General features: G+C 39.2%; 1 protein-coding gene across 1 annotated transcript in view; it reads right to left on the reverse strand.

Moving 5' to 3' along the window:
- LOC108928697 (opioid-binding protein/cell adhesion molecule homolog) overlaps positions 1-18837 on the reverse strand; it is a 32005-nt gene extending 13168 nt beyond the window's left edge. The window contains exon 1 of the mRNA XM_018742756.2: positions 18771-18837. Coding sequence (XP_018598272.1) covers positions 18771-18834 — 64 coding nt within the window. The 5' untranslated portion in view covers positions 18835-18837. The remainder of the gene's footprint in view (positions 1-18770) is intronic.
- Positions 18838-26853: the final 8016 nt, after the last annotated feature.

The following is a 26853-nucleotide window of genomic DNA, read 5'->3' on the forward strand; positions in this document are numbered from 1 at the left end:
AGATGTTTTCTGCTGCAACACTAACCTGGCGTAACCACAAATCCTCCATCCTGTTTCAGTTTCTCTACGGACCTCTGGAACTGTCAGTGAAGATGGTTGACTTCATCCCAGCCTATGTCTCCCACCATTGACTTGACCTCCTGGCCCTGACTCAACTTTGCCCAGAGAAAAGCCCCGAAAACACAGTCACTCCCACAACCCCCTCTACCGACAACTCCTCCTTTCACACCCCTTATCCCTCTGGCAGAGTTGGAGGTACAAGCCTTTTCCCCTGTACCCAATGGCAATATTTGGCTCTCTGCCTTTTTGATATATCCTCCTCTGGATTCCAACGTTATCGCTATCGTTACCTCAGTCACAATTTTAGTTATTTTCCATCACCCTCCTGGTGCCTTCCTTGATGACCTCAATATCTTGAATTCCCTGCCAGGGGACAAAACACTAGTCATCCTCCTGGTTGACTTCAACTTGGATGTCAAGGACATTTATGCAAGCATCTTTCTGTCACTCTTGTATCTTTCCTATTCTCCCCATTCCATTTTTTCCTGATCATTTCTTGATCTTCTTTCAGCACTTCATATTCATTTCTTACCCCCTTCTACCTTTGTAGTCTGTCACATTCTGCTGTCATTTAAAAGCTTTCCTATCCTCCTGCCTCTCCTCCCCATACTAATCTCCCTTCCATCCACTGCAAGAGTTGTCCAAAAGAGATGCCATCAATATCTTCCCGTTAACCCTACCCTTCTCTGAACTCTCACTCTGCTCTTTAAATTGCAGACTAGTGGATCCTAAGCCCAACCCATGGTTATCAAAGGTACTCCATGCCAACAGAAACAAGCTTTGGTTTACTGAAAGGAACTGGCAGAAGTAAAGAACTCCCACAGACTTAACAGTTTATAAGGACCTTCCTGCATCCTTTCTGTCTGCAGTTTCCTCACAAGAATTACCTTCATCCAGAACAAAACAACAATCTGCAGCCTGCAGTCCACAAGCTTTTCTCTACTTTTTCCTGTCTCTTCTAATCATGTCTACCCTTCTCCTTCAGTGCTGATATTTTTGTTTCATTTTTCAAAGACAAAGTCAATTCCATGGCCAATAAGTCCTTGGCATCCACCTATGCAAATTGTGTTGGATTGTCCAGCATAGCATCACTCTCCACATAACACCTAACAAAAAAGGAAATGTACAATGTCCTGCTCTCACACAGACCTACCACCTGCTTCCTTGATTGCATCTTTTTGCTTCTCCTACAGATTATTTCTCCACAATTTATTTCCCCTATCATTAACTTGCTCTCTGCTGGTTGCTTCCCATCCAGTTTCATAACTTCCCTAATGTCACCATTGTTAAAGCAACTCTATCTGGACTCAGATTCAGTCCAGAATTACTGGGCAGCCTAGAACTAGTTATTTGCATTCTTCGTCCAGAATGTTCTCCTTGAAGGTTTTTGATTTTTAACCAAACTCAGTCTAGATTCTTCTGTTCACTATCAGATGCTCTCCAGTCAGTTGGTGACCTCCATCTTCTTGAGCCTCATTTTTTTTCTGACCTACAACATTTGACACTATCAACTCCTAGATTCTACTTACCTGTGTTGGACAGCTTAGCCTCAAAAGAATGACAATGAAATGGTTTGAATTCTCCTTATCAGGTGGTTTGTCATGGACTCCTGTCTTCTACTCACCCTTTCTCAACTGGAGTTCCACAGGGGTCTCTGTCATTGCCTCACAAGGATTCTCATACCACTGCTATGCCAGCAATATCCAGCTCTTCTCTTTTTGTCCTGTAGCTACAGATATCCTCATGGGTCTGTTTCTCAAACTATGTACTCTGATGTCTTGTGCAATTGTGCCCCTGCTTCTTCAGTTCTTTGTTTTTTTTTTTTTTTTTGTCCTCTCCTGGTTAGAACCCATTTTTCTCTCAAGACAATATTAGACACCTTTGCCTGAAATCTTCAGTTTTTTGGTAATCTTCATTTCCATAGACTATAGAATGATATGTTTCTTAAGAAAACAGTTTAGTTTTGACCATTTTTGAATCTATAAATGAACTTTAGGAATATGGGTACCTTGTAAGAAAGGCAAATACTGTGCTTTCTTGAACAGAATAGTGATTTTCAGCTGTGCTAAGAGAATTACAAAGGTAATTGCCATTAGGACCATTACCATTAGAGTTTACGATTAGGATCCTGCAGCCATACTTGAATAATAAATTATAAATCAGTAATTTCAAGCAGTAATAGGCATTAGCAATATTTGTAATTATGTTTTAGTTATATTTTTAAAGCAATTTAATGGTGCCTTGGTAAAAAATTATAAATTCTTCCAAAAACATTAAAATTACAGGGTGATTCCAAATATTATATTACTCAAATGATTAAGCAGCTCGTTACTTAATACATTATTTAAAGACAACATTTAAGTTGTTGAAATTTTAAGAGACAAGTGTTCTGATCAAGTACACATTAATCTGTCATCAGAAGGCAGGCAAATCAGGTGACCAGCAGCAATCCCCTAACACCCAACTAATTATAGGCTTACTTGGAACAGTTCAATACAACCAAACTAATTGGATGCACACTGGGGACATAGAAAAATGCAAAGTGAGGCTCAATTTGAGTGAGAAAACACTTTGCGCTTGGCAAACATCAATCAGAATGATTATTCAACCATTGGCTTGATTACGCTTTAAAACCTTCTTTTCTGGCACTTCTTTACATGAATTAATTCATGTAATTTAATAAAATACTGTAAGATGCTGGTTGATTGCTTCAGGAAAAAAAAAAAATATATGTTGGATAACAGATATAGTTACTTTGTTATTTAATACTTTATTTTGAATTAAGTTTCAATGACACTGAATAATTTTAATTTTGGTCAAATTTCACACAGCTTCTATAATTTTTCCTAGTAATTGATTTTAATAAACATTTCCTTCACTGTAGTATTGTAAAAGAAATACGAGATCTTCACCTGAATAATCTACTTTAAAAACACAAAAGGAAGGTTAATTTGTAGCAAAAACCCATTCAAGGAATTGAAACGTCTGCAATTCAAGTTGGTATGAGGTGAGTTAGGCCACACTCTCATATTCTTGTCTTAAAAATACATATAAATTTAGACATAAAGTTTTAAAAGTCATGCAGAATATCACAAATATGAAAGAAAACAAAATATATTATCTTCAAATTGATTATTATTAATAAAGGTGTACAAAAAATGTGCAAGGTTTTCAAAAACAATTTTTGGTTTTTAAAGAAAATTTTCAAGTTTAGTTCTATTTTATTCTAGTGAAAATGTAAAAATACATCTGGTAAAATAATATATGGAGTATTTTTCATTCAATGGGGGGGCGGGGGTTGGACCGGGTCCTGCTCTCCGGTGGGCCTGGGGTTCGAGTCCCACTTGGGGTGCCTTGCGGCGAACTGGCGTCCCGTCCTGGGTGTGTCCCCTCCCCCTCCGGCCTTATGCCGTATGGGACAAGCGGTTCAGAAAATGTGTGTGTGTGTGTGTGTGTGTGTGTGTGTGTGTGTGTGTGTATTTTTCATTCACTGCATCTAAAATATATGTGACAATAAAATATGACCAGGTCTGTGAGACTAGATTATAAAAATGAATGGATTGTAAAATGATTTCCACCATAGCAAGTGTAATTAGAGTGATATAATCAATCATACATAGCTGTGCTGGTTGAATTAATGAGATTTTTGAGAATCATGTAATTTATTAAGCCACTAAGCACCCTGTTTATAACACACAAACAATCAACAAAGTCCCCATATGGCAGAGACTGAGTAGAGATCTGTGAGTTTTGCATTCATTTTATGCAATTCATTTGAACCAGCACAGACCTCCCTTGCTATCTAAAAGGTGAAAATACTGTCTAATTGTGTTGCAGAAAATCACTGCCCAGGCCTTGTAATGTCTACTGTAAATATCCTCTCCTGTCCTGTGTGCTTCTACGGTTATCCACGTCCGTTATCCTTAGTGGTCCTTTGGCAAAACATTGCACTGGATAGTGGAGAGACTAGTATGTATGAATTTTTTGCTTGAAGTGCTGTACATTTGAATGATTTTAAAATTCTTTGTTTTAATCTAAAGGGGGTGCGGTGGTGCAGTGGGTTGGACCGGGTCCTGCTCTCCTGTGGGTCTGGGGTTCGAGTCCCGCTTGGGGTGCCTTGCGACGGACTGGCGTCCCGTCCTGGGTGTGTCCCCTCCCCCTCTGGCCTTACGCCCTGTGTTGCCGGGTTAGGTTCCGGCTTGCCGCAACTCTGCTTGGGACAAGTGGTTTCAGACAGCGTGTGTGTGTGTGTGTGTGTGTTTTAATCTATGACAGAATGAGGGAAGCACAAACTTTGCGTTATTCATGGTTGCATCTGGGTCTGACTTTTTTATGTTCTTGCTATTTGTGCTGTCATTACAAAGGGAAGAATAACTTAGTGGGTCACATGGTGGCACAGTTAGTGGCACTGCGGTCTCACAGGACCTCGGTGGTGCAAGAGGACATGGGTTCGATCCCTGCTCAGTCTGTGTGGAGTTTGCATGTTCGACCCGTGTCTGCATGGGTTTCCTCCCACAGTCCAAAGATACACTGATCAGGTTCCCCCATAGTGTGAGTGACAGAGAGAGTGTGTTTCACTGATGTATGGATGAGTGACCCATTGTAAGTAGTGTATCTAGCAGTGTAAGTCACCACGGTGAATAAGGTGTGTGGGCTGATAGCACTACATAGAGTTCGTTGGAAGTAATTTTGGAGAAAAGCATCTGCTAAGCAAATAAGTTTAGCTGATGTGCTTTGTGACTGTTTGCAGGCCTGTAGATGTAATAATGCAAAACATACTTTATTACTTTCACAGCACAGGCAGATGACAGTGAATATTACAATGTTACAGGTTTTGCTTTAATTGTAAATAAAACTGCATTATTATGATCCGAACTTCAAAGGGACAGCTGGATTTTTAGCAGCTTTACATATTTAACAAATTATTCCCAATCAAGTTTACGTTTGTCTTTGTACAGTTTTCTCAGATCAGCAGGCTGAAAACGCTTTGTGTGGGACCAATGGCCATACTGCTAATGGTGTTTTTCAAAATGATAACATTTGGCCACTTTAAGAATTTATTATTTCATAAACCTAATGAAATGATTAACTGACATTCTACTGTGTACTAGCTGCATCACTAGAGCATGCTTTCTCTCAGCATAATTGCAATTATTTACTTCAGTGTCTGGGCCCATTTTCATTATGTCACTGCTCATTTTATGTTACTGATGCAGAGAATTGCTGTAGTTCACAATGAATAATAGTGGTCTCTCAATAGTTCTAATTATAATGGATAACAGAACACATCTGAGCTTTAGTTTCACAAAAACTGATCATTCAAAATTGGGCATCCTTACCAATCTGTGCACTGGTATTAGTCAGAATTTCTACAGCACTAACAAAACTATGTCAATGAACTAAATGGAAAAAAAAAACACAAGGCTTCAAGATTATGAAGAATTTATGCATTAATAGAATATATATTAATTTCCAGTCAAGGAAATTAAGCAGTTGATATTGAACCATCTCAGACTTTAAGGCAGTGAGTGAAACATTAATTAAGGAATTAAAATTTCTGAGGAATCATTAATGTTATTTTTGAAGTGGACGCAAAATAAATATAATATAGAAACATTGTCCTTAATACAGTAGTATCTTAAATAGGCCATCTCAATAGCTCCCACAGCACTGAGTGCCAAAGGACAAAGCAATAGAGGTCGGTTACCAACAAAGACACATCACACACTGGCTGAAGCTGCTTGTCCCAAGCAGGGTCGTGGTGAACCAGAGCCTAGCCTGGCAACACAGGACATAGGGCTGGAGGGCAAGGGGACACACCTAGGACGGGATGCCATTCTGCTGCAAGGCACCCAAGCAGACTCGAATTCCAGACCCGCCAGAGACCAGGACCCGGCCAAACCCACTGCACCACTGCGCCCCCCTAGGGCACCTCAGCTCTAACATAAGATCAAGGCCAACTCCAGTGCAGCGACCTTTAATCTCAAAACTGGACCAGGGACCATGCTCCTTGTAAAACGGTCCCTTGTCTTGAAATTGGGCCCATCTTCAGCTAGGAATAACTGGTCATTTCACCTTACTGTGTCCCTGTACAGATCAGAACTATAGACTCAGTGTTTTGAAAAATGTTAGCGCATATTCATTTAAATTCATACAGAAACAAAGAAAAGAAAAAAGTGTAGGGAATTAATAAAATCAGCATTTGTTTTCCTGCATACAATGAAGAACTGCTACATACAGTTAATCTAATTACTAATCCCTAATTAAATTTTAGCCATATGAAATTTTATCAAATTGGTTCAATATCAATTTCAAAACAAACTTATTACACATGTACGATAATTATACATCCTTTAATTAGAAATGACACATTTGCTTATTAAGAAAAATGCTCAGGATAACAATAACACATTTCATTCTACAATGTCTTTATCAATATGTTGTTTTTACAGCAACACCGAAAAAGTTGAATACTGAATACTTAGCTACTTAAAATTTGAGAAACTCAAATCTGAGATGTAGTGCACAATACACATTTAAGTTTGTTTTCTAGCCACCTCCAAATTAAAATGCAGGTGAAAAAAATCCAGTCAGTCTTCCTATTAATTCCATAAAGAATTTCATAAAGCAGATCTAAGATTTGAGGTTCAAAAGGCCTGTTATCTTTACGACACACAATCGTATAGTAATGCAACCGCAACCACAGACGGGTCCACACAGCCGTACAGCGAGGCACAGCGTAGGTATCATTACAGAGCACTAAGTGCTTTGATGTAAAAGAGTGGCCCATATGCACAAAACACAAACAAAAATGAATTTGAATATAACAAAAAGTTAACACTCAAGGGTTTTCAAATGCAGTATGCATATATGCAAACAACACATGCATAAAAGATTCAATAAAAGAATGCATATTCTAAGAACAAATGCAAAAAAATGAATATTCCAGAAAGCTATAACACAGTATGAAAGAACATACCGTACAAAAATGTGTGTGTCAGGGCCACCGTAAAATCATCTATATAGGCCATCTATCATGATGGACAGTTGTGAACTCACCATTACCCAGAACAGGGAAATGTATTCACATCGGTGCTATGAAGCACCACAGACACTTAAAACAAATGTATTTCGGCTCTTTCCCCATCCCACGCATAACCGAAGCAAGGGCAGAAATTTAACATCCCATTTCTGATTCATTTACAATTGTTAAGATATTCACTAGCCCTAATGATGCCATTACTAATAATAAATAGAAAGTTGTATAGTGCATACATACATCGCATCAATTAAAAACAAGCACTTGGCTGAAAGGCTTGTATTCGACTGCCACCTATACAGCAATGTAAAGGCAATGTTGCATATTGTTTGTAATAACAGAAATGAATACAATTGAATATTAGCAATATAAAATTTGGGCTGTTCAGCCGGCAAGTTAAATGAAACACTTCTGAACGGAACCCAAAGGTCATCAGGCAATGTATCTGCACAAGACCATTAACTCGGGAGAGAAAGTGCCTCTTTACAAGAATGTTTTATCTGCCTACCACTTACTAGAGAGACACTGGAGTGCCTAGATCATTAAATTATCGTATCCTATTTCAGCTATAGGGTTAGTTTGGTTTTAAGAATGTAATTACAGTTAGTTCATCGTAATTATATCATGGGATGCCTGAAGGACTCAATCATATTTCCACCAAACATTTTTGTGTGCATTTCTCGAGTTTCATGCATGCTAATGCGGACGCCCATATCCGAGAGCACACATGCTGCAGGCCTGAGCTGAATGTTTATCAGCGCCCTTGACGGAGTGAAACGTACGCAAGCGTTCAGAGAGACAAGCTCGAGGCGGTGCAGCTTTCAGAGGAAAGAACGCAGAAAGAGAGCGGTGGCACCAGCAAGGCCGTTGGGAGGCGAGCTCTTCTTCTTCTTGGGAAGTAGCAGTATGAAGGAGCACTGACTTGGAGAAGAGAGAAAAAGAAGGCAAAACTTTTTTGCTCTGACTTGCCACAAAGCGGCCCGTGAAAGCCTGCCACTTCACGGCACACTTTCTCAGCGGCTTCAGACGGAGAGGTTGAGCGGCTGGCAGGATGGAGTTTATTGTCTGAGCTGAATAATGGGCCACAGAGGCACACAGGGCTGACACACTCCCGACACTGCGAGGCATGCTTCGTCACATGCGGTTTTGTTCAGGGGAATTTTCAAACGAGGCATTTTCAAAAATAAATAAATTAATAAATAATAGTCTGCGTACTGTCCTACATATTAGACTTTGATCAACTGATTTGCTGCTTTAAGGCATCGTTTGAAAGACGTCTTCATTCCAGCAGGCATTATTGGCCTGCTAAGCAAGGTTACTTGTAATGGGGCATTGTTAATCTTGAGAAGAGTCTCTTTCCAGCCCATTTTAGGTGTGCTGGGTCTTCAGGTGTTATTTTATTTGTTTTCGCTGTCACGAGGAGTTTGTTACCAAACTGAATGCTTTTTATAAGACTTGGAAAAGAGCTGGATTAACTTTTTTGTTTCACTGTCTTAAAGAAAAAATGCAAACAGTCATTCATCATTATTACTTCTTCATATTTAATATTATTTTCTTTCTGCTTCTCCATGGTTAATTATTTCCGATAATACAATAATTAATGCTTTCATATTCACTTAGCTTCAAGGAATAATTATTTATTCTATATAATCTATTAAAATACCACCACCATCATTACGACACATAATTTTCAGATGTTTAATATTAAATGAAATGTAATGAAATTGTTCATAATTAGTTTATATCAAAATTAAAAAAGCAATTTGACAAAATGGATATTTGTGGTATTAGCTTGTAATGTGAACCTTTAAATTCTAAAGCATACTGCTAAAGCATTGTTCCGGTATTGCTTGTTTTGTCTGTATAACAGGTGTTTTTATTCCCAGATTAAGAGGTTTCTGGGGACCGTATTTGGGAACAACACAGCAGCTGTGGTGAAGAGGTGAAACATAGTCCTGGAACTTTAGTTGTGAAGAAGAATTTATGCAGGCTGCCAGCCGTTGATGACACCATTACCTCGAAAACGATGCATCAGAGCAATACGTTATATACTAACTAGGTGTTACATGACTGGTTGGTTTAAGTCAATTGTTAGTTTATTTCAGACTTCCTGACTCAGGGTTTTATGGTTTTAAAGCAGTTTGGACATCTTAGCTTCAAAGTGACGTTCCTCATTTTACGGCCCAATGTAGTTTGCAGAGGCATGGTCTAGAACATAATGTAGCGTGCTGCATTCTGGGTTCAGATGGGGCGAAGAAGGACACATGGACAGCATTCATTACGAACGTTTATTAGAACATGGGCGCACGGTGAGAGGTATCGGCGTGAACACAGCAAAAAATGCTCTTGGTCCAAGGACCATTTTTCCTCCAGGACCTGCACCTCAAGCCAACCTTCTCAACCAGCTTAGCCCTTCTCAAGCCTTTCTTTTCCTTCTCACACTGTCCAACAGGCACTCACGCCCTTATAATTCCTGTAAGCTCCCACAGTGGTTGAATAATTATTTCACATTTTACCCACAATACTCAACTACTTACAATAAACATCTTTTCCCCAATCAAACACGACACTCCTCAGTAACGCGGGTTTTTACAATACTAAGAGTTTGTCAGATACTAAGCAGATTACACAGCATGTATATTTCCTTATATATAAATATTTCTCCAACCCAGCTATGCTGAAAATACTGTAAATTCAAAGTAAAGTTGTTAGTTACAGCTAGTATGAATTGTTACCCTTTTTGGATAAATGGTAATGAAAGAAGGTATATGGATGGATTGCTCAGTCCGACTCTGAAAAATTGAACATATGTTTTAAACTTAAATTTATTCCAGTTATCATCAAGTTGCACACTAGTTCTAACTACTTTACTCAAGAGTTTATTGGATTTTCAAGAAAGGAACTCTTATCAAATCACCGCTTTTCGTAGAGTGACTATACCTTAACCAAAAATCACATGTCAACAGACCTGGATGATTCTCCAGTGAAGTATAGAAATATGAATGTAGATACACATGTACATAAAGTAAGGGTAAGCACCATCGAGTCCAAGTCAGTTTTTATGCAACCACGTACAAACTTTTTATGGTAGGGCAGAGGACGGAAGTGGTTTACCAATGCATTCTCCTCTGCATATCTTTGGAGTGTTGAAGAAAACTAACATAAATGCGGGCAGAACTTTGAAACTCCGCACCAGCAGAATTAGATTTAAAATCTGATCTGAATCCACAGATCAGGAGCTGTGAGGCATCAGCATAACAGATACATGGCAAAAATGTCGTATGTATATAGGGGTTAAAACCTTACCACTCATTGAAGTCCTTCTAAATCAGAGCTATATTTACTGTATTGTAGCTACTGTCTAGAGCAGCATGTAATATAGAGGTCAAGGACTCAACTTGAAGGCCTTGGTATAGTACCACTGAGGAAGATCCTCAAACCTGAATAACTTCTAGAAGATATCTGTCTCTACAGATTGATAAAATGTTAAGTCACTTTGGGTAAAACTATCAACTAAGCAGCTACGTTTCAGAATTTAGATTGACTATTCAGTGAGCAGGGAAATCTGTAAGACAGCTGTCAGCGGAGTTCGTTGGTCTGCAGATGGACTAACTGCTCCCTCCCAAGGGGGAGAGATGTAACGTCACGTGATGTACACAGCCGGAGGGAGCCGGGGGCTTCTATAAATACCTCAGTGAAGAATCAATATGAGGCGAGTCCAAGGGAGCTCAGGGATGTGAGGGGATCAGTGCGTTGAGAATGAGAGCAGGAGAAACCTTGGCCTTAGTGTATTCCACACCTGCGCCTTAGTCTTATTGCACAGTTTATCACTGCGTTCCATGAACGGGGAGCTTACATACTGTATGAAACCCAAAGGTAATGTCCACTACCTGAACTGAATACACAAATAAGGACAGTATCCTGGAGCAATTTAGTGAAATACTGAAAATTAACTTTGATCAAATTCAGCTGAATTTGAGCACATGAGGCTGAAACAATGCTACTTATTGGCAGTAGAGAAACTCAGTGAGAGTTTTGTATAGGAAATGAAGTTTTCTCTTGCCATTTGTAAAAATTTAACATACAATTTCTTGGCATTATAGCCATCAGATGGAAATCTATCCTCTTTATCATGATCACAAAAATTTCACAATAATCCAGCAGCACGTCTAACAATGGATACAATGTTTTAACTGCGGTACAAAGAACATTACTTGCTTTTCTTTGCCGCATATGGTGCGTTGGCCAGTGACCACAGAAAGACATGCTTCATTCAATCTTGTCTGATGCATTATTTCATAAGAAGCACTGCCTATAAATGCCAGGGTTGTAAAAACCTCCCAAGGGCAGCAATTACCAAACAGTTACCATCATAAAATGGTTTAAGCACTCAAGCAGCGTATTCTTTGATAGTTTCCTTTTCAAGAGAACATTTGAATCGGCCTATATTGTGTTTCTATCATCATAAATGTCACCCACTCATTGCTGAAATCCATTTATCCTCAGGCAGAGTTATGGCAGTCCAGAGCCTGTTTTGGAAGCATAGGTGTTAGGCTGGGCAGGGTACTCCCTGGATGGGATGCCACTCCATCACAGAGTAGATAAAAACTCTCATTCTCACACACATTCACACTATGGGCAATTTAAAGTTTCCAGCTGAGTGAAATGCATGTCTTTGGAGTGTTGAGAAAATCCTGCATGTCCTCCCAGTGTTTCTTCAGACTTCACACAGACTGGACAGGGATCAAACCATGTCCTGCCATATGGCCCAGGTAGGTATAAGTGACCTGACCTCTGCTGCACCATCATGCTGCCCATCTTCATAAATTTTACCATCACAAATCTGCCACAAATTGCTATTTTCCTAAGACTAGTGAGTGGAACAAAAGTCTTGATATTGCAGGCTGCCTACTGTCTGTACTACAAATGGGCAATTAATCATGTACTATTTATACTTTATATCTCAAAGCCTCTGCACTTCCTGCATGACATCACTTAGTGACAAATCACACCTCAGCAGTAGTTCTTTTCTCTTTTCCAACAAATTAAATCTCTAATTATACAATCAGTAAACACATCACCTCTTCTACAAGCCACCATGCACAAAGCCTTGCCTTAATTAGTATTTGAGGAAGGTGTCTAGCATAAATTTATTAGGAAGTTATTTTATTTCATCAGCCCACCTGTAAGAACCCAGTGAGAACAAACAGCAGGATCTTTGAAAGACCTTAACATCACAGGATCTCACGAGCAAATTCAAGTGCGCATATCTACATTTTAATAGCTGTAGCCTAACCTTTCATCTTTAGCAGCATCTGCATAGAAAGCCAAAAACAGTTAACTTCTATAATGTACAAGGAGCAACAGGAAATTTATTTAACGTGTTGATTCTGAAAGGTTCAGTCAGCAATGGCAAAATCTTAAAAATTATGTAAATTATGAACTTTGTATCAAAATATTGCAGATTCTCATATGACCTAATGTCATAATTTTTAATTTTGTGTAAACTATAAATTGGTCTTTTGTGTTTAAAGTATTACGGTAGCTTAAAAAAAATCACGAAAAACACATTTTTATCACAATTTCCATATCAGTGAAAGATAAACACAAGCTGAATACACTCTTTTTAAGATCCCCTGTGGAAAATAAAGGAGATGTATTGGCTTAAAATGACTATGGGCCCTAAAGCATTTAGAGAACACAGTTATTAACTGTTGTATCCCATCAAAGCCATTAATACTCTTACCCCACAGTGCCCCAGGGATTGGAATTAGGAAATGTTATCACTTAATCCACTTTCTATATTGCTTTCGTAAGGTGATGGAGCAGAGAGGGAGGCAATAAAAAAGTGACATTTGATACATTTTATAGTTCCCAAAACATTACCTGCCTCAACAGACATAAGAAATATATGACCCAAATTCTGACAGTGCTTCCTTTATTGTCTCCTGCTTCTCTTCTGGGATGGAAAATTTTGGTTTTATTTATTTTTTGTACAATAATATTTTTTAATATGTTTTTAGACAATAAAGCAGAGCTGTAATTTATTGAAGGATTGCCTGCTGAAGTGAAATGGTTTTAGAAAGGACAAGTTAACCTGATGTACAGTAACCTAATCAAAGGAATACTGTGGAAGGTGGTGGAGGTGGCTAAATACTCCAGAGATCATAGGTGTGAGACAGGGTGAGAGCTGAGGTAGGGGTGCCATTAACCATTTACACATTACTTCTTACATTTCTTAGGCATACAGCCTACTATAATGTAAAGCCCTTCCAAAGTATGCATTCAACACACACACACACACACACATTTCCAGAACCGCTTGTCCCATACGGGGTCGCGGGGAACCAGAGCCTACCCGGTAACACAGGGCGTAAGGCGGGAGGGGACACACCCAGGACAGGACGCCAGTCTGTTGCAAGGCACCCCAAGTGGGACTCGAACCCCAGACCCACCGGAGAGCAGGACTGTGGTCCAACCCACTGCACCACTGCACCACCACACCCCTCTTGCATTCAACACTTTGTGTGCTTAGTAGTTTTTTTTTTCTTTTTTTGGGAAACAACGAAAGCTCATAGGTTTACAGTTTTATACCATTGTACAAAATAGATCATTGCAATTGCTGAACCTTTATGTACATCTCAAAGCAGACGCATTTCCCTCCAGATCTTTAACATATACAGGCTGCTACAGTCCATACAGACTACAAGGTGGGGGGAAGTGTACTGAGTCATAATTTCAATAATCATTCTTTTAGAGTGCAGGTGTGTGTCTATATATAATAGAAGGATAAGAACAAACTTTAAATTGCACAAAAGCCTTTATTTTGTCTTTTATCATCGCTGTGTTTGATTTGTCAGAAAGCTGTAGCACACAACAAATATACATCTGGGACATTTTAATATACAGCTGTTCAGTAATGTGACTCTGTAGAGGGAGTTATTTGAACCTTTAGCTGGATTAAGTGGTTGTCTGTGGCTACTTACTTTAGGCTATAAAAGGGACAGGCCATTTCAGGGAAGAGCTGAAATGATAAGTCTCCTTTACTAGACTTACCAGCTCTTGTCATTGTTGGTTAATCTTATCGTAAAGACTGACAGGGAAAGTACTCAAGGGAGTAGTGGATGCAGGTACACACGTACATAAGGCTCTCCCTTTATGTCTATAAGATTTAAAAAAGAAAAAAAAAAAAACCTATATCATTTAAAGACTGCAGCAGAATCTTAAAAATCCTCAAACTGATGACATTAAAACTAATATAAAACATTATATGATACTTAAATTTGAATGTAATAACATGAACACGGGGTCGTTGTTTGTTATTGCTTATAAACACTGGCAATAAGAAATAAATTGAAAATTTTAGGCATTTAGGAATTACTGACATTCTTCAGAGATGAGACGCAAACTTTTCTAAGGAGTTAAATTATTTTGCATGAAATGCATTAAATTTTGAGATAAATCAATGTAATTCAATTTTACATGATTCCCTTTATGAAAAATTTTTCCATGCACACAAAATTTCAATGCGCTATTGTTATGTGATGCAGATAAGAGATACTTGGTTAAACTATTAAAGAATATAAGAAATTCTGTCACCTAACAATTTATCCCACTGCCTTCTGACTTGTCTTTTGTAGGTGCACCCTGATTATATGTGTGAGCGACACTGAGATTCACACCAAATCCAACACACCCGTCAATCATGCTGCTGCGGGATGTGACGATCAATCCGCAATCTCTGACTGCCATTTAACACCACACAGGCAGGCAGTACTGTCTAAGCCAAGATATTTACCTGCCTAGCAACAACCATTGCAGCAGGCTGTTCAATAGAAACACACACCTCTGACGTGCTATATTTCTCCAGCAGAAAGGTGAATTACCAGACAAAAGTTTTTACTCTTTCCGATTACTTTAGGGAAAACTTCTAAGAAAACGAGCTTTGTCGTAAATAAAACAAATTAAATTTGGCAGCAGTGTCTGAGTGCAACCGTATGTGCAATAATAGGATTGGACTATTGGATCAAACCCCAGACATAAGCCTGTGTGTCTTGAACAAAGCTTTCTGCAGGAGGACTAATTACTTGTTAGTACAAGCAAACTGTAGGATTTCATCGACCAAAATAAAGATGTTGTTACATACTAAAAACTCCCATGCTCAAGATAACTGGAGTTCGATTTAATTTTAAAAAAATATATATATATATATTGATTTTTTTTCCTTTTTTACAGCTGCTAAGCCCCCTATATGAGGTCAGTTATTTAAAACAAATCCAAGCGCTTTGTTTACTTGCACAGTTCAACAACGGCAGCTGCTGGCTCTTTTAAATTGTGTCCACATCTTCCTCAACCCTCACGCTTCGCAGTAAATGGTTGCTGGCTTGATTCACACTGACATCCTCAGATGTTGACATATTTTATAATCTGTCAAGAGTTATGATGGTTGTCGTGCGGAGTACAGCAGAGAGCGGAGCACAGATCACGGTACAAGGTTGACTGGGGGATGGAGGTGCTGCTGCTCCAGTCAGCCAACTTGGTCCCACTGAGAGACACACTGCTCCTCCAATAAGTGCTGTGTGTCATGTAGTGTTATGCAACACTATGACCTGCCACGTGATTCAAGGGGTGTAGCTCTTGATGTTTGATGCTGACTGTCAGGTTCTGAGCAGCACAGCAGACAGCTGAGCATAAAATAAAATGTATGCTAAGCTGAAGGTGTATGAATGGACTACCTTGGAGGTACAAGGCTACTGTAAACCATGTCACTTGCAGCTTGGATTTAGACATCCAGTCCAATTTGGCAGGGCAGCTTCACCTTGCAGGTTATTATCAACAGATGTACTAAACCTGCGTTTAATGGTTTTCCACATTTGACATTTGTTCCAGCATGGTGATGTAATGATAATTATTTTTGAAGCATATGGATTTTACCATTATTGCGGGATAGGTGATAAAACAGCAAGGCCACAGTATTTGCTCAATTATTGAAAGCATCACCTAAAAGCACTGCAATGCAAATCAATACTGTAAGTGCAAATAATAAAGGCCTACAACAGAGAAACCTCAGCAGTATTATTAACGACAGAAGTGAATAACATTAACCAGTCGATGGTTTCATGGATGCATGCAATGTCTCCATTGAGGTTAAAGGGCAGCCTCAGCCTGGCATGAATGTCAGTATGATCTATTGATATACGTTATAGCTGTTTGTAGCAGTAAAGAAACACTCAGATTACATATTTCACATGCAAAGAAAGCAGTCTATTCAGTCACATTGTCTAAAAATCACCCACAATACAGTGACCCATAATGACATTAGTGAACACCTTCAGAAAGCGTCACCTTACATTTTCCTCTGACATGAATGAAAGCACTTTTTTTAATATAAAAATATTTTTAAAAAATAAGCTACTGTAAGAACTGGATAAACAATATGCCACTAAAAGCACAGGGCAATATGTTAGCATACCGAGAGTAAAATAAAACACTTCAAGCACAAAATAAAATATGACACTTTGCACAGGGTAAAAAAATAAACAGCAGAGAAGTCCTTTTGCAAAAAAAGCAGAACCTCTGAAGTTGGCAGTTCAACAGTCTCTTGAGATTTTATTAAAAACAATCTTTTATTTTCACTGAGAGTTGAGTTGGCACAGGTGACCATGGTTCCCTCACACATTGTGAAACATTGCATAGCTCACAGACACCGAACCCATCACGCAAGCTGGGAATTTTGGATAATAATTTTTTGTTTTATGAGGATCATAAAGTCAAAAACTATTCACAATAATAACTTTTTCATAAACAAACCCTGTACATTTTCACATGAAATTGGATATCTTTTTCATTGTAATGAAACGGACCCCGGAACAACGTAAAGTGCTGTCATCATCTAGTTTCCAGAAAAGTGTTTTTAAGATTATTTTTGGTACTTGTATATTGGAAAAGATATCACAGACCCGCTACCTGTATATCTACATAAAATTCAGTGCCACAGTCACAATTTCAGGGAATTTAGTCTGGCAGAAGGATGTACACTCAGCAATAATCAATCTCTGATTGAACCACAGTCATCTGTATACCTCACAAAATAAATATCTGATGCAAAATTAGTTACTATAAAAATCCAAGCTAAAGTTTTTGATTTAGAATTAATCGTGTCACCTTGTAGTTGAATCAACTCCTAAAGAAATATTAGAGTACAATGCACAGAAAGCTGCAGCTCCTGAAATGAATGCTGATTCTTCCAGGGGCTATAGCAGCACCTTTCCGTTTGAGCTCCCCTGCAGGTTGTGATAATGCCTCACCGTGACAGATGACAGCACTAGTGAGGAAAAACCTAAGCTCTGAACAGAGCCTCATACAGATGACCTGCCATGTACGCATTAATCACAGACAGAAGGATTACAGCCTCAGTCATGTGGCTCTAAATGGATAAGGAGGACTACTCACCCATCTGCTTGGGAATAACACCTCAACTCATCTCCATGCTATTTAAATAGCTTGGCCCATTGCAGATCTTTCCTCTTTACCAGCTAGAAGTTCCAACGATCACTAAAATGACAATGGAACTTGGTTGTATAGTAATTGCTGTGCAAGTCATTCAGCCCAAGTATCTGTTCCTCTGAAGACAGAGGGGGCAAAGGTTTCAAACATTTTTTGGTTGGCGCTGTGAAAAGTAGCATTATATGAAATTCCAATTTTATATACATATAAAAAAATTCTAATAACATCTTCTCCATGACACATGTAATACTTTAATATAAACATGACAAGGTATTATAATCAAAACGGCAAATCCATAACAACCAGTAACTTATACAGTATGTCAGCTTCACAAAAAGAAATAGCTCATATATACTGTACATATATAGCTCAGCTTTCATTGTCTATACATATATAAACTAAAATTAAGAGGGTCTTGTTTTTCTTATGTTAACAGCTAATTTGTGAAAATATTTGAAATTGTTTCTTATTATTAATTTATTTTCAGTTGGCATGGTATTGAAGTCTACATGATTATGTTATATAATAGAGATTATGCATGATAATATATACAGTGTTGTGACTGGCGACAAAATCACTTGAAAACAGAAAAAAAAAGCTGTACAATACTGCATCACTTGTACAGTTAGCACGGAACATCTAAATGGCTCTCATTACACTGGTGGACGGAAATCGCAGAGCCAAATTAAAGACCAACAATTAAATTATAAGGGAACTTCAAAATGAGAATAAAAGGAGCTCATTGATTGAGCTTAATCGTTCTTTATTTGGCGGGCGCTTACTTACAATGAATGGATAGATGTTAATAAACAAATTTAGAACGACTGACACACTTACAGAGGAGAGTAATGTAGGTCTGTGAAACCAGGGACCTTCAGCCTTAACCACTACGCCCCCTGCTGCCCACTCTGCAGTATAGCCTTCACTTCACATCATACACTGATCGTGTTAAAAGTGCATTGCCTCCGATAAACAAAACATGGGCAGGAAACGCTGCTCTACCGTTCCTATTTTGGCAGAGCTCTGTCGCGCACGGTAAAAGAACCTCGTTTTTCACTGCTCTCTTCAGCCCGGGGGCTGTAAATGTCAACGCAAAAGTTGACACCGGCTCTGAAAGCGCTTAACACGTGAAGATGAAGAGGACGAAAGGCTGAAGCGAACGTACCGTGAGGAATTAGGAGGATGACGGCTCCGATGAAGACCCCGCAGACGCTCCCGTTCATCATCATGGTCCAGACGGTGGTGTGTGTGCGTGTGTGTGCGTGTGAGTGAGTGAGTGAGAGAGAGAGAGAGAGAGAGAGAGAGAGAGTATTTCAGTATTTCACACGGCGCCTACTAATACAGCAATTAAAGAGCCGCGATCCTGTCGGGAGTCGGTGTCCGCGGCGCGGGGTGCGACTGAGCCTGGCGCTGAGAATCGTCACTGAGGAATCGGAATCCCGCCCGGTCGGTGACAGCAGCAGCGCGCTGCTTGGCACCTGTCAGCGGCTCGCGGCCCGCGGCACGTGGCACGTGGCTCGCGCTCACCTGCAGCGCCGGGGCTCCGTTTCTCGCCGCTTAACACACGCGTCCGGCGCGCGCATCGCCTCAGACGTCCGCAGCCCGCGCGGAGAAGCGAGACGCCCTAAAATGAAGGGGACAAGTTTGAGTGAGACGATGCGAGGAGTGTTAGACGGTGATGGTTATGTAACCTTACCTGACATTCGCTCTTGCTGCAGAAGAGCTCGGCTGGGCTAATGGGATTACGATTAGGAGAAAGTGCTTTTCTCTTTACAGCTACTCACTCGGGTGGTGCAAGTCAGTGTCATGCGGTGCGACCGCAAAATGTCTTTCTAACACCACCTTCACTCACTGTGCCTGTGTATGTGTATCACTTTCGACGTGCTTATTTTTAGTGTTATGAAACTATTGTCATATTAATAAAAGTGACACGGTACCTTTTCTCTTTATTAGAACACAACTACGCACTCTCTTTTACTTGTTTATCTTGTATTCATTAAACCCCTTCTTTTCCTCGTCGCTCATTTGTTTGTGTCTCATGCTTACCCTTTGTTCAGTGAGGAGTACAACCGTACCTGGAAGGAGATCTGCCCGAAGTGCAAGCAAGGTTCAGGAAAGGGTGAGAAAAAAAGAGACTTCATCCTATGTGCAATGCGCACACGCACATTGGCTGAAGCCGCTTGTCCCAAGTGGCGTCGCAGCAAACCGGAGCCTAACCCAGCAATGCGGGGGACAAGGTTGGAGGGGGAGGGGCCACACCCAGGACGGGACACCAGTCCATCACAAGGCACCCCAAGCGGGACTCAAACCCCAGACCCGCCAGAGAGCAAGACCCAGCCAAATCCACTGCACCGTTGGAATGTACAATGGATCCTTGAAAAGACAAAACAATACCAAAAAGATGTCTCAGGTGTTTCACTGAGTACAGCAAGGCCTTTTGACTCTATAAAACATGGTGTGTAAACTCTGGGCCAGAAGCACAGGTAGACCAGACCACCTCGTGCTTCTCATGCACAACCTCTGCACCGGTCAAGAAGCAACAGTCTGAATGGAACAAATAGAAACAGAATGACTTAAAATCAATGAAGGAGTACGAAAAGGCTGAATACCTTCCCTACAGTATATCCTTTCAATTTATATGCAGAAGAAGTCGTCAGAGAAGCAGGACTGAAGAAAATCAAGGTGTGAAAATTGGCAGGGGACTCATCAACAACCTTCATTATGCTGACAATGCTACATTACTGGCTGAAAGCGAAGATGATCTGAAACATCTGCTCATCAAGATCAAAGAACATAGTCTCAAAATGTGCTTGTACCTTCATGTGAAAAAGACAAAAATCCTAATAAGAGGTAAAAATGAATATTTTCACTCTTGGAAAATATGGAGGAAGAAGAAATGGAAATAGTGGACAACTTCAGCTTGCTTAGATCCATAATCTGTAATGTAGGGATAAAGGGTAAAGAAATCTGACGACTAGCCACTCTCAGGAAAACAGCTCTGTAGAACCTGGACAAGATTCTTCAATGCAGAGATATACAGTATCTTTGTGCACAAAGATTTTGCTTTTCCAAGCTAAAGTATTCTGAATAAAATCATATGAAGGTGAATGTCAGACAGCGAAGAAACAAAACAAGAAGAAAATAGGCGCCCGTGAATGATGGTGTTGGTGAAGAGCACTTTGTATAGTGTGAACTGTCAAAAAAAACAAATCAGTGCTGGAAGAGGTCAAACTTGAGTTTCTCCTGGAAACTCAAATAACAAGACTCGTAGGTTGGACATATCATGCAAAGAGGTCGATCATTAGAGAAAGGCACCACGCTTGCAAGGCTGAAGGTCAACGCAAAAGAATGTGATGCAACAGATTAATACAATAGCAATAACTATAGATGCCACTCTTGCAACAATTAGCCGTCTGACTGAAAACCGAACACAGTTCAGGAAAACTATGAGTCGACATAAACTTGACTGCGGTTAGAGACAGAGACTGCTCATCATACTGAAGCAGAACAGTACTGGAGCTGTACTGATCTCTTACAGCCACATGTTTCTGCTAAACGTTGATCAATTCACACAGATAAAGTGTTTGTGAGAGACGGTAGTACCTACAAGTCCCAGGAGCACTGACAATAGTGGAAACCTGGGTATACATTTGTTCTTCTCCTGTCTTCTCTGATTTCCTTGTGAGGCTGTGCACAGAAAGGACAGGCAGACATGAAAGAAGTTAAGATTACATCTAGTGTCAGTGTGGTAAATTTTGCCGCACATACTGATTCGTTTCATTCTTCCTGATGACTTCATTGAGATGAATACCTGCTCAGCAGCGATGGTATTCCATCATGGCAATATCAAAGCACCTGCACCTCTGTTAATCTCTATTAGTGCATGTAAGCAGCTATATGGGATTAAGAGTGTTTAAAATGCTATGAAACATCTTTCTATGTTGGAAAGCTGCTTTTGATCCTCTTTTATTAGGAGAAATTCAGAATCTTGATGAGCCTAAAACCTGCTAGTGAGATTATGTAGCTATATACTGCTCTCTCCTGGATGCCCATAGTACTCCACTGCATGTCCTGTCCATAAAATAATTTTTACAAAAAACTGATGATGATACTGAAACATAAAGCTGTAAGTTAAAAGAACTGAACTGTAATGGTATTTAAAAGTCATCATTGCACTCACGTGTGTTATATAAAATCAATAACATTTTGAAACATATTGGTAATTGTACTATTTTATTAGCTTTCCTAGTGAAACACCATGGTGCCTACACAGATGTGGGACTGAAATAATTTCACAACACGGTTAGCTGAAAAAACCTAATTTTTTAAGGCACATTATTGAAAACTGACTTAACAGAATTTGGAAGAGTAATGCAGTTTATAGACACCAAAGTGAACCTCATATGTAGGGAAAAGCACAACAGAATCTGAATAACAGTAACTGAAAACGCATATCTTTTACAATTACAGTTAAAGAGAAACTTGTTAGAAATTTTTTAGAGAGGGGCTTTTTATAGAAAGCATTATTACTTTTTTCTCATCTTTGTGCTCATGCATAAATCATCTGTTACAGTGTCCAGAGCAAATTACTGGGAGCAAACTATAGTGACTGTTGGATATGAAGCACCTAATGTGATTTATCAATGCTAATTGTGGTTCCATTGTGTGTGTTTTTAATTGTCTTGATGTAGTTAGGCACTTAACAGTTCAGACATGGCATTAATCACCTGTAGAAGTACTTTCAATTATTAATGAGCGTATAAAAGTGCACTCAAATAGGACAGAAGAGCTTTGATGCAGATGTTAGGTTTGACTAAATATAAGTTGCATTTTGATAATTACTGATGCCGTTGTTTCTTTCTTTAGTTTGTTTGGTAATACACACATTTCTACCATGTGGGTAGAGACTGTGCAGACCGACACAAGTCATGTACGCAAGTCATGTTTCAGCTAACCGTGTTGTGAAATTATTTCAGTCCCACATCTGTGTTGGCACCATGGTGTTTCACTAGGAAAGCTAATAAAATAGTACAGTTACAATTACTTGAAAGAAAAATCATATCCCCTTACTCAGACAACGTACACAACTTCACTAATTTGTTGCTGTCGTTTTTAATCGATATTGATTTTTTTTTGTAGCGTAGTAACGTGTGCTTAAACAAGACCATGTTCAGGACAATACAAAGGAAAGCAATTCCAGAAATTTGCTTCGAATCTGCACCCCATTTGTAAGTTTGTTAAATCACCACCTTATGGCCAATGGTGGCCACTTAAAAGTGCTCATCAATTTAATTTAAACCAGCTCATACATATGTAAGACCCGTTTCAGAAAAGCTGAATGCACTTTGAGGACTAATTAAGATTGGTAATAAATTTGTTCATTCTTGCACATTGAATGGGAATCTTGGTCTTGTCACCAAGGATTACGATTTACTGCTCAAACAGCAACTTGAACGACTTAATGTATGTAAGGGCTCCTTTCGAATAAATATACATTCCGTATTAACATGAGTGGAACTCCAGCAACACTGAGTATTAATGGATGGATTTCTGCAACACAAAACTATACTGGTCTGTATTCTCACGGACTACCTATAATAACATCTTAGTATAGCATAGAATTTCAAAAGGAATACTGAATTCACCTGTAGTAAACTTCACAAGAAATAAAAAAAAAAAATGAAGAAAAATACTGCTGTGAAAACATTCAGCAGATCACTGTAGTCTTTTTGATTATTTATATAAATGAGTAAATAACTGAAAGAACAAAAGAACAAAAGAAAGTAAACATTTTGAATTCCCTCTGCTGTCAGAACTGATAAATAATCCCACCCGAGACTGAACAAAACAGCTTTTTGGATATATTTCTCGAGTTTGTAAATAGTCATCCAGGCCCCACCCCCAAAGTAGTATCGTTTAAAAGCATAAAATGTCCTCTATAAGGTGCTTTAGAGGCCAGAATTGGATCTTATACAGTTAGAGAGATATAGTCAAAAACACATGTCCTCTAAAGTGGATGAAAATGAATGGCTGGATTGCAGAAGGATGTCTGCAACTCAACAGTCAAAGTAAACCTATCCATGTTAGTTTAGTAATGAAGACTGAGAGTGTATTTGATTCTGGATTTATTTTTTGACATATACTCTACTGTAGATCTGCGTGGGAAAGACACGATTTCCACTTAACGCCAAAGATCAGCAGCATCAGCATTACAAGCGGATATGAAAGTTTGGATGCAACTTTATAATGCATCTTCAAAATTCTTGAGGCTGAGAGTACTTCAGCTCTCCTCCCACTCCATTGCGTTAAAGCGCAACTGAATTTATTTAATACAAAATTAATTCAATTCTCTGTCCTTGTGGCCTTGCTATTTTCCAATCTTTAAGTGTTCTCACAGTTTAATTCTGTCATTCTATACACACATATATATATATATATATATAATGTAATGTAATGTATATATAATATATATATAAATGTGTGTGTATATATATATATATATATTTTACATTTACATTTATTCATTTAGCAGACGCTTTTGTCCAAAGCGGCGTACATCTCAGCAAAACTACAATTTACTCATTACATTTTATATTTATATATATATTTATACATATATATATCTAACAGCAAATGCATATAGACAAGGCTGAATGTTTATAAAGAGCCAAAAGAGAAGTGTGGTCTTTGCAGGACGTACAAATCTCAGCTGATTATGGTAAACATTGGACATGGATCCAGACAACAGGTCTCCCAATCTCCGAATTTCAGCCCAACAGTCAGCAAGGTTTTTTATCAAAAATATTTTGTTCCTTAAATCAAACTTTTCAGGAGTATTTTTCTCCTCTTTTTCGGGCCCCCAGACGCCCGTGCTGAACTACAGATGTCCGGTGATGCCATCTCCTAATTCATTGGCTTATCCTCAGTGCCTGGAAAAATCTGAATACCCTTGCGCTTTAACTTCAGGTATGTATCCCTACAAGAATAGACCTGCACATTATTTTTGCAGCTGAGCAGCAGAATAATTACATTGGAAGCATTAGCAACCTGTCTCACAAATGATTTGGACATGCTTTTAAAACGTGTTCCATTTTGTTGATAATAATTTACTGTAAATGTGTTCCATTTAGCTAATAATTATGCCATTTATGTTCTAAATCATAGTGTTTGCAGCTTTAAAATGTGCTAGCAGGAGGAGTAGGTATGGCTCAGTGCTGTCATTTGAGTGTTCCTGGGGAAAATAACCCTTAACAAAATGGGAAAAGGACTATGAGAACCAACCAATTATGGCAGGAGGTGCAACACTAATATTGCAATGGTTCTACTACAGCATTTTACCAAGTATACCTACTAAGTACTTTCCCAACCGTAAACTTTTTAACTTGAAACATTATGCTGTGTATGAATTAGGTTTTTGCTAGTTTTTCATTCCTTCTTGAGTGTTGTGTTACCCCAGTACCACAGTATACTGTATGTGTAGCATTATTTCTGCAGGAATTCTGATTCCCCTCAGTGTTTCAGCATAAATCAGGGATGTCTGGCCCACAGTGCAAATGCAGGAAGGCCAGAACCGTCTTCACTGATGCTCAGCTATCTGGTTTGGAAAAGAGGTTTGAAATTCAGCCACACCTTTCTACTCCTGAACGTGCAGAGCTATCCATAGCTCTGCATCTCTCTGTAAATCAGGTGAGGAAAATTTCTGAAAATGTGGCACATCTTCTGAAATGTGCTCTGTCTCTGCATTTCTAATATATATCATTCTACTTTTTGATGCAGGTAAAGGCCTGGTGTCAAAATAGAAGAATGAAGTACAAACACACACACACACACACACACACACACACACACCGTCTGAACCGCTTGTCCCATACGGGGTCACAGGGAACCAGAGCCTAACCCAGCAAAGGCTGGAGGGGGAGGGGACACACCCAGGATGGGACGCCAGTCTATTGCAAGGCACCTCAAGTGGGACTCGAACCCCAGACCCACCGGAGAGCAGGACCCGGTCCAAGCCACCATGCCCCCCCCACAAAAAAACAGATACGGAAAATGCACAATGACCTGGATCAATCACCTGAAAAATGTTACATTATAAAACATTTAGAGGAAGTTAAAAGTGGAACAAATCCAAATACATATGAAGAAAACCAGGTTGATATTTACAGTGCAAGGAATATATACCATAAATGAAAAGTAAGGATTAAGTGATGAACAATGTAAATTGCTATGTTATTCTTGCTGGCAGAGAACATTATGTAATTAAGAATTTTAACTGGTTGCCTTCTGAGTCAGTTTCAACACATATGAGTTTTTTTATTGGTTTTTGTAGATACCAATGCATTGTAGAAAATATGACAAATGCAGGTAAATGAAAGGAAAAAAATGAGTCTGTTCTGCACAGAATCAAGATTTTATACATATCATGTTCTTATGTTCTCTTTTAAGCATATACACACACACACACACACACACACACACACACACACACTTTCGGAACCGCTTGTCCCATACAGGGTCGCGGGGAACCGGAGCCTACCCGGTAACACAGGGCGTAAGGCCGGAGGGGGAGGGGACACACCTAGGACGGGACGCCAGTCCGCCGCAAGGCACCCCAAGGGGGACTCGAACCCCAGACCCACTAGAGAACAGGACTGTGGTCCAACCCACTGCACCACCGCACCCCCCTAAGCATATACAGTATATTATATATTGTATACTACAACATATACTGTTGTACTCTCATATATACTAAATAAAGACTATAATAAAAGAAATAAGTTTTATTAAAAATGAGCACATTTTAAGGCATTTGAGGCAGATGTTTCATGAGTCTTTTCATTTTTTGTTTAACAGGTTTATACGAACTCAGACCAGTTGCTTTCTTCTTTCTTCAGTGCCAATTAAAATTGGTGAAAGAAAGCATTTGCATCATTATTTATCAGTGGATCAAAAGGAGCTCTGTCAAGCTCGGTGGACTTTTCTCCCATTCATTTTCTTCAAATTTTTTAAACTGAAATAATTCAGAACAAAAAGATAATGAATTAGGAGAAGAATGGGAACAATTTGCAGTTTATGTTTCCCAACACACAAACACCATTTGATGCAATAGGTCATCAGCTCATTTTCGGAGAGCTGCCATCCCTTCAGTTTTGTCCAGCGATCAAACACTGCGGACCCTTTATAAACCCAAAAAAGGACGATGAAGGACTCCCTGAAATAACTGAAAGCTATAGTACTGTGGAATAACA

The sequence above is a fragment of the Scleropages formosus genome, chromosome 10 (genome assembly GCF_900964775.1).
Source record: "Scleropages formosus chromosome 10, fSclFor1.1, whole genome shotgun sequence".
Classification (NCBI taxonomy): Eukaryota; Metazoa; Chordata; class Actinopteri; order Osteoglossiformes; family Osteoglossidae; genus Scleropages; species Scleropages formosus.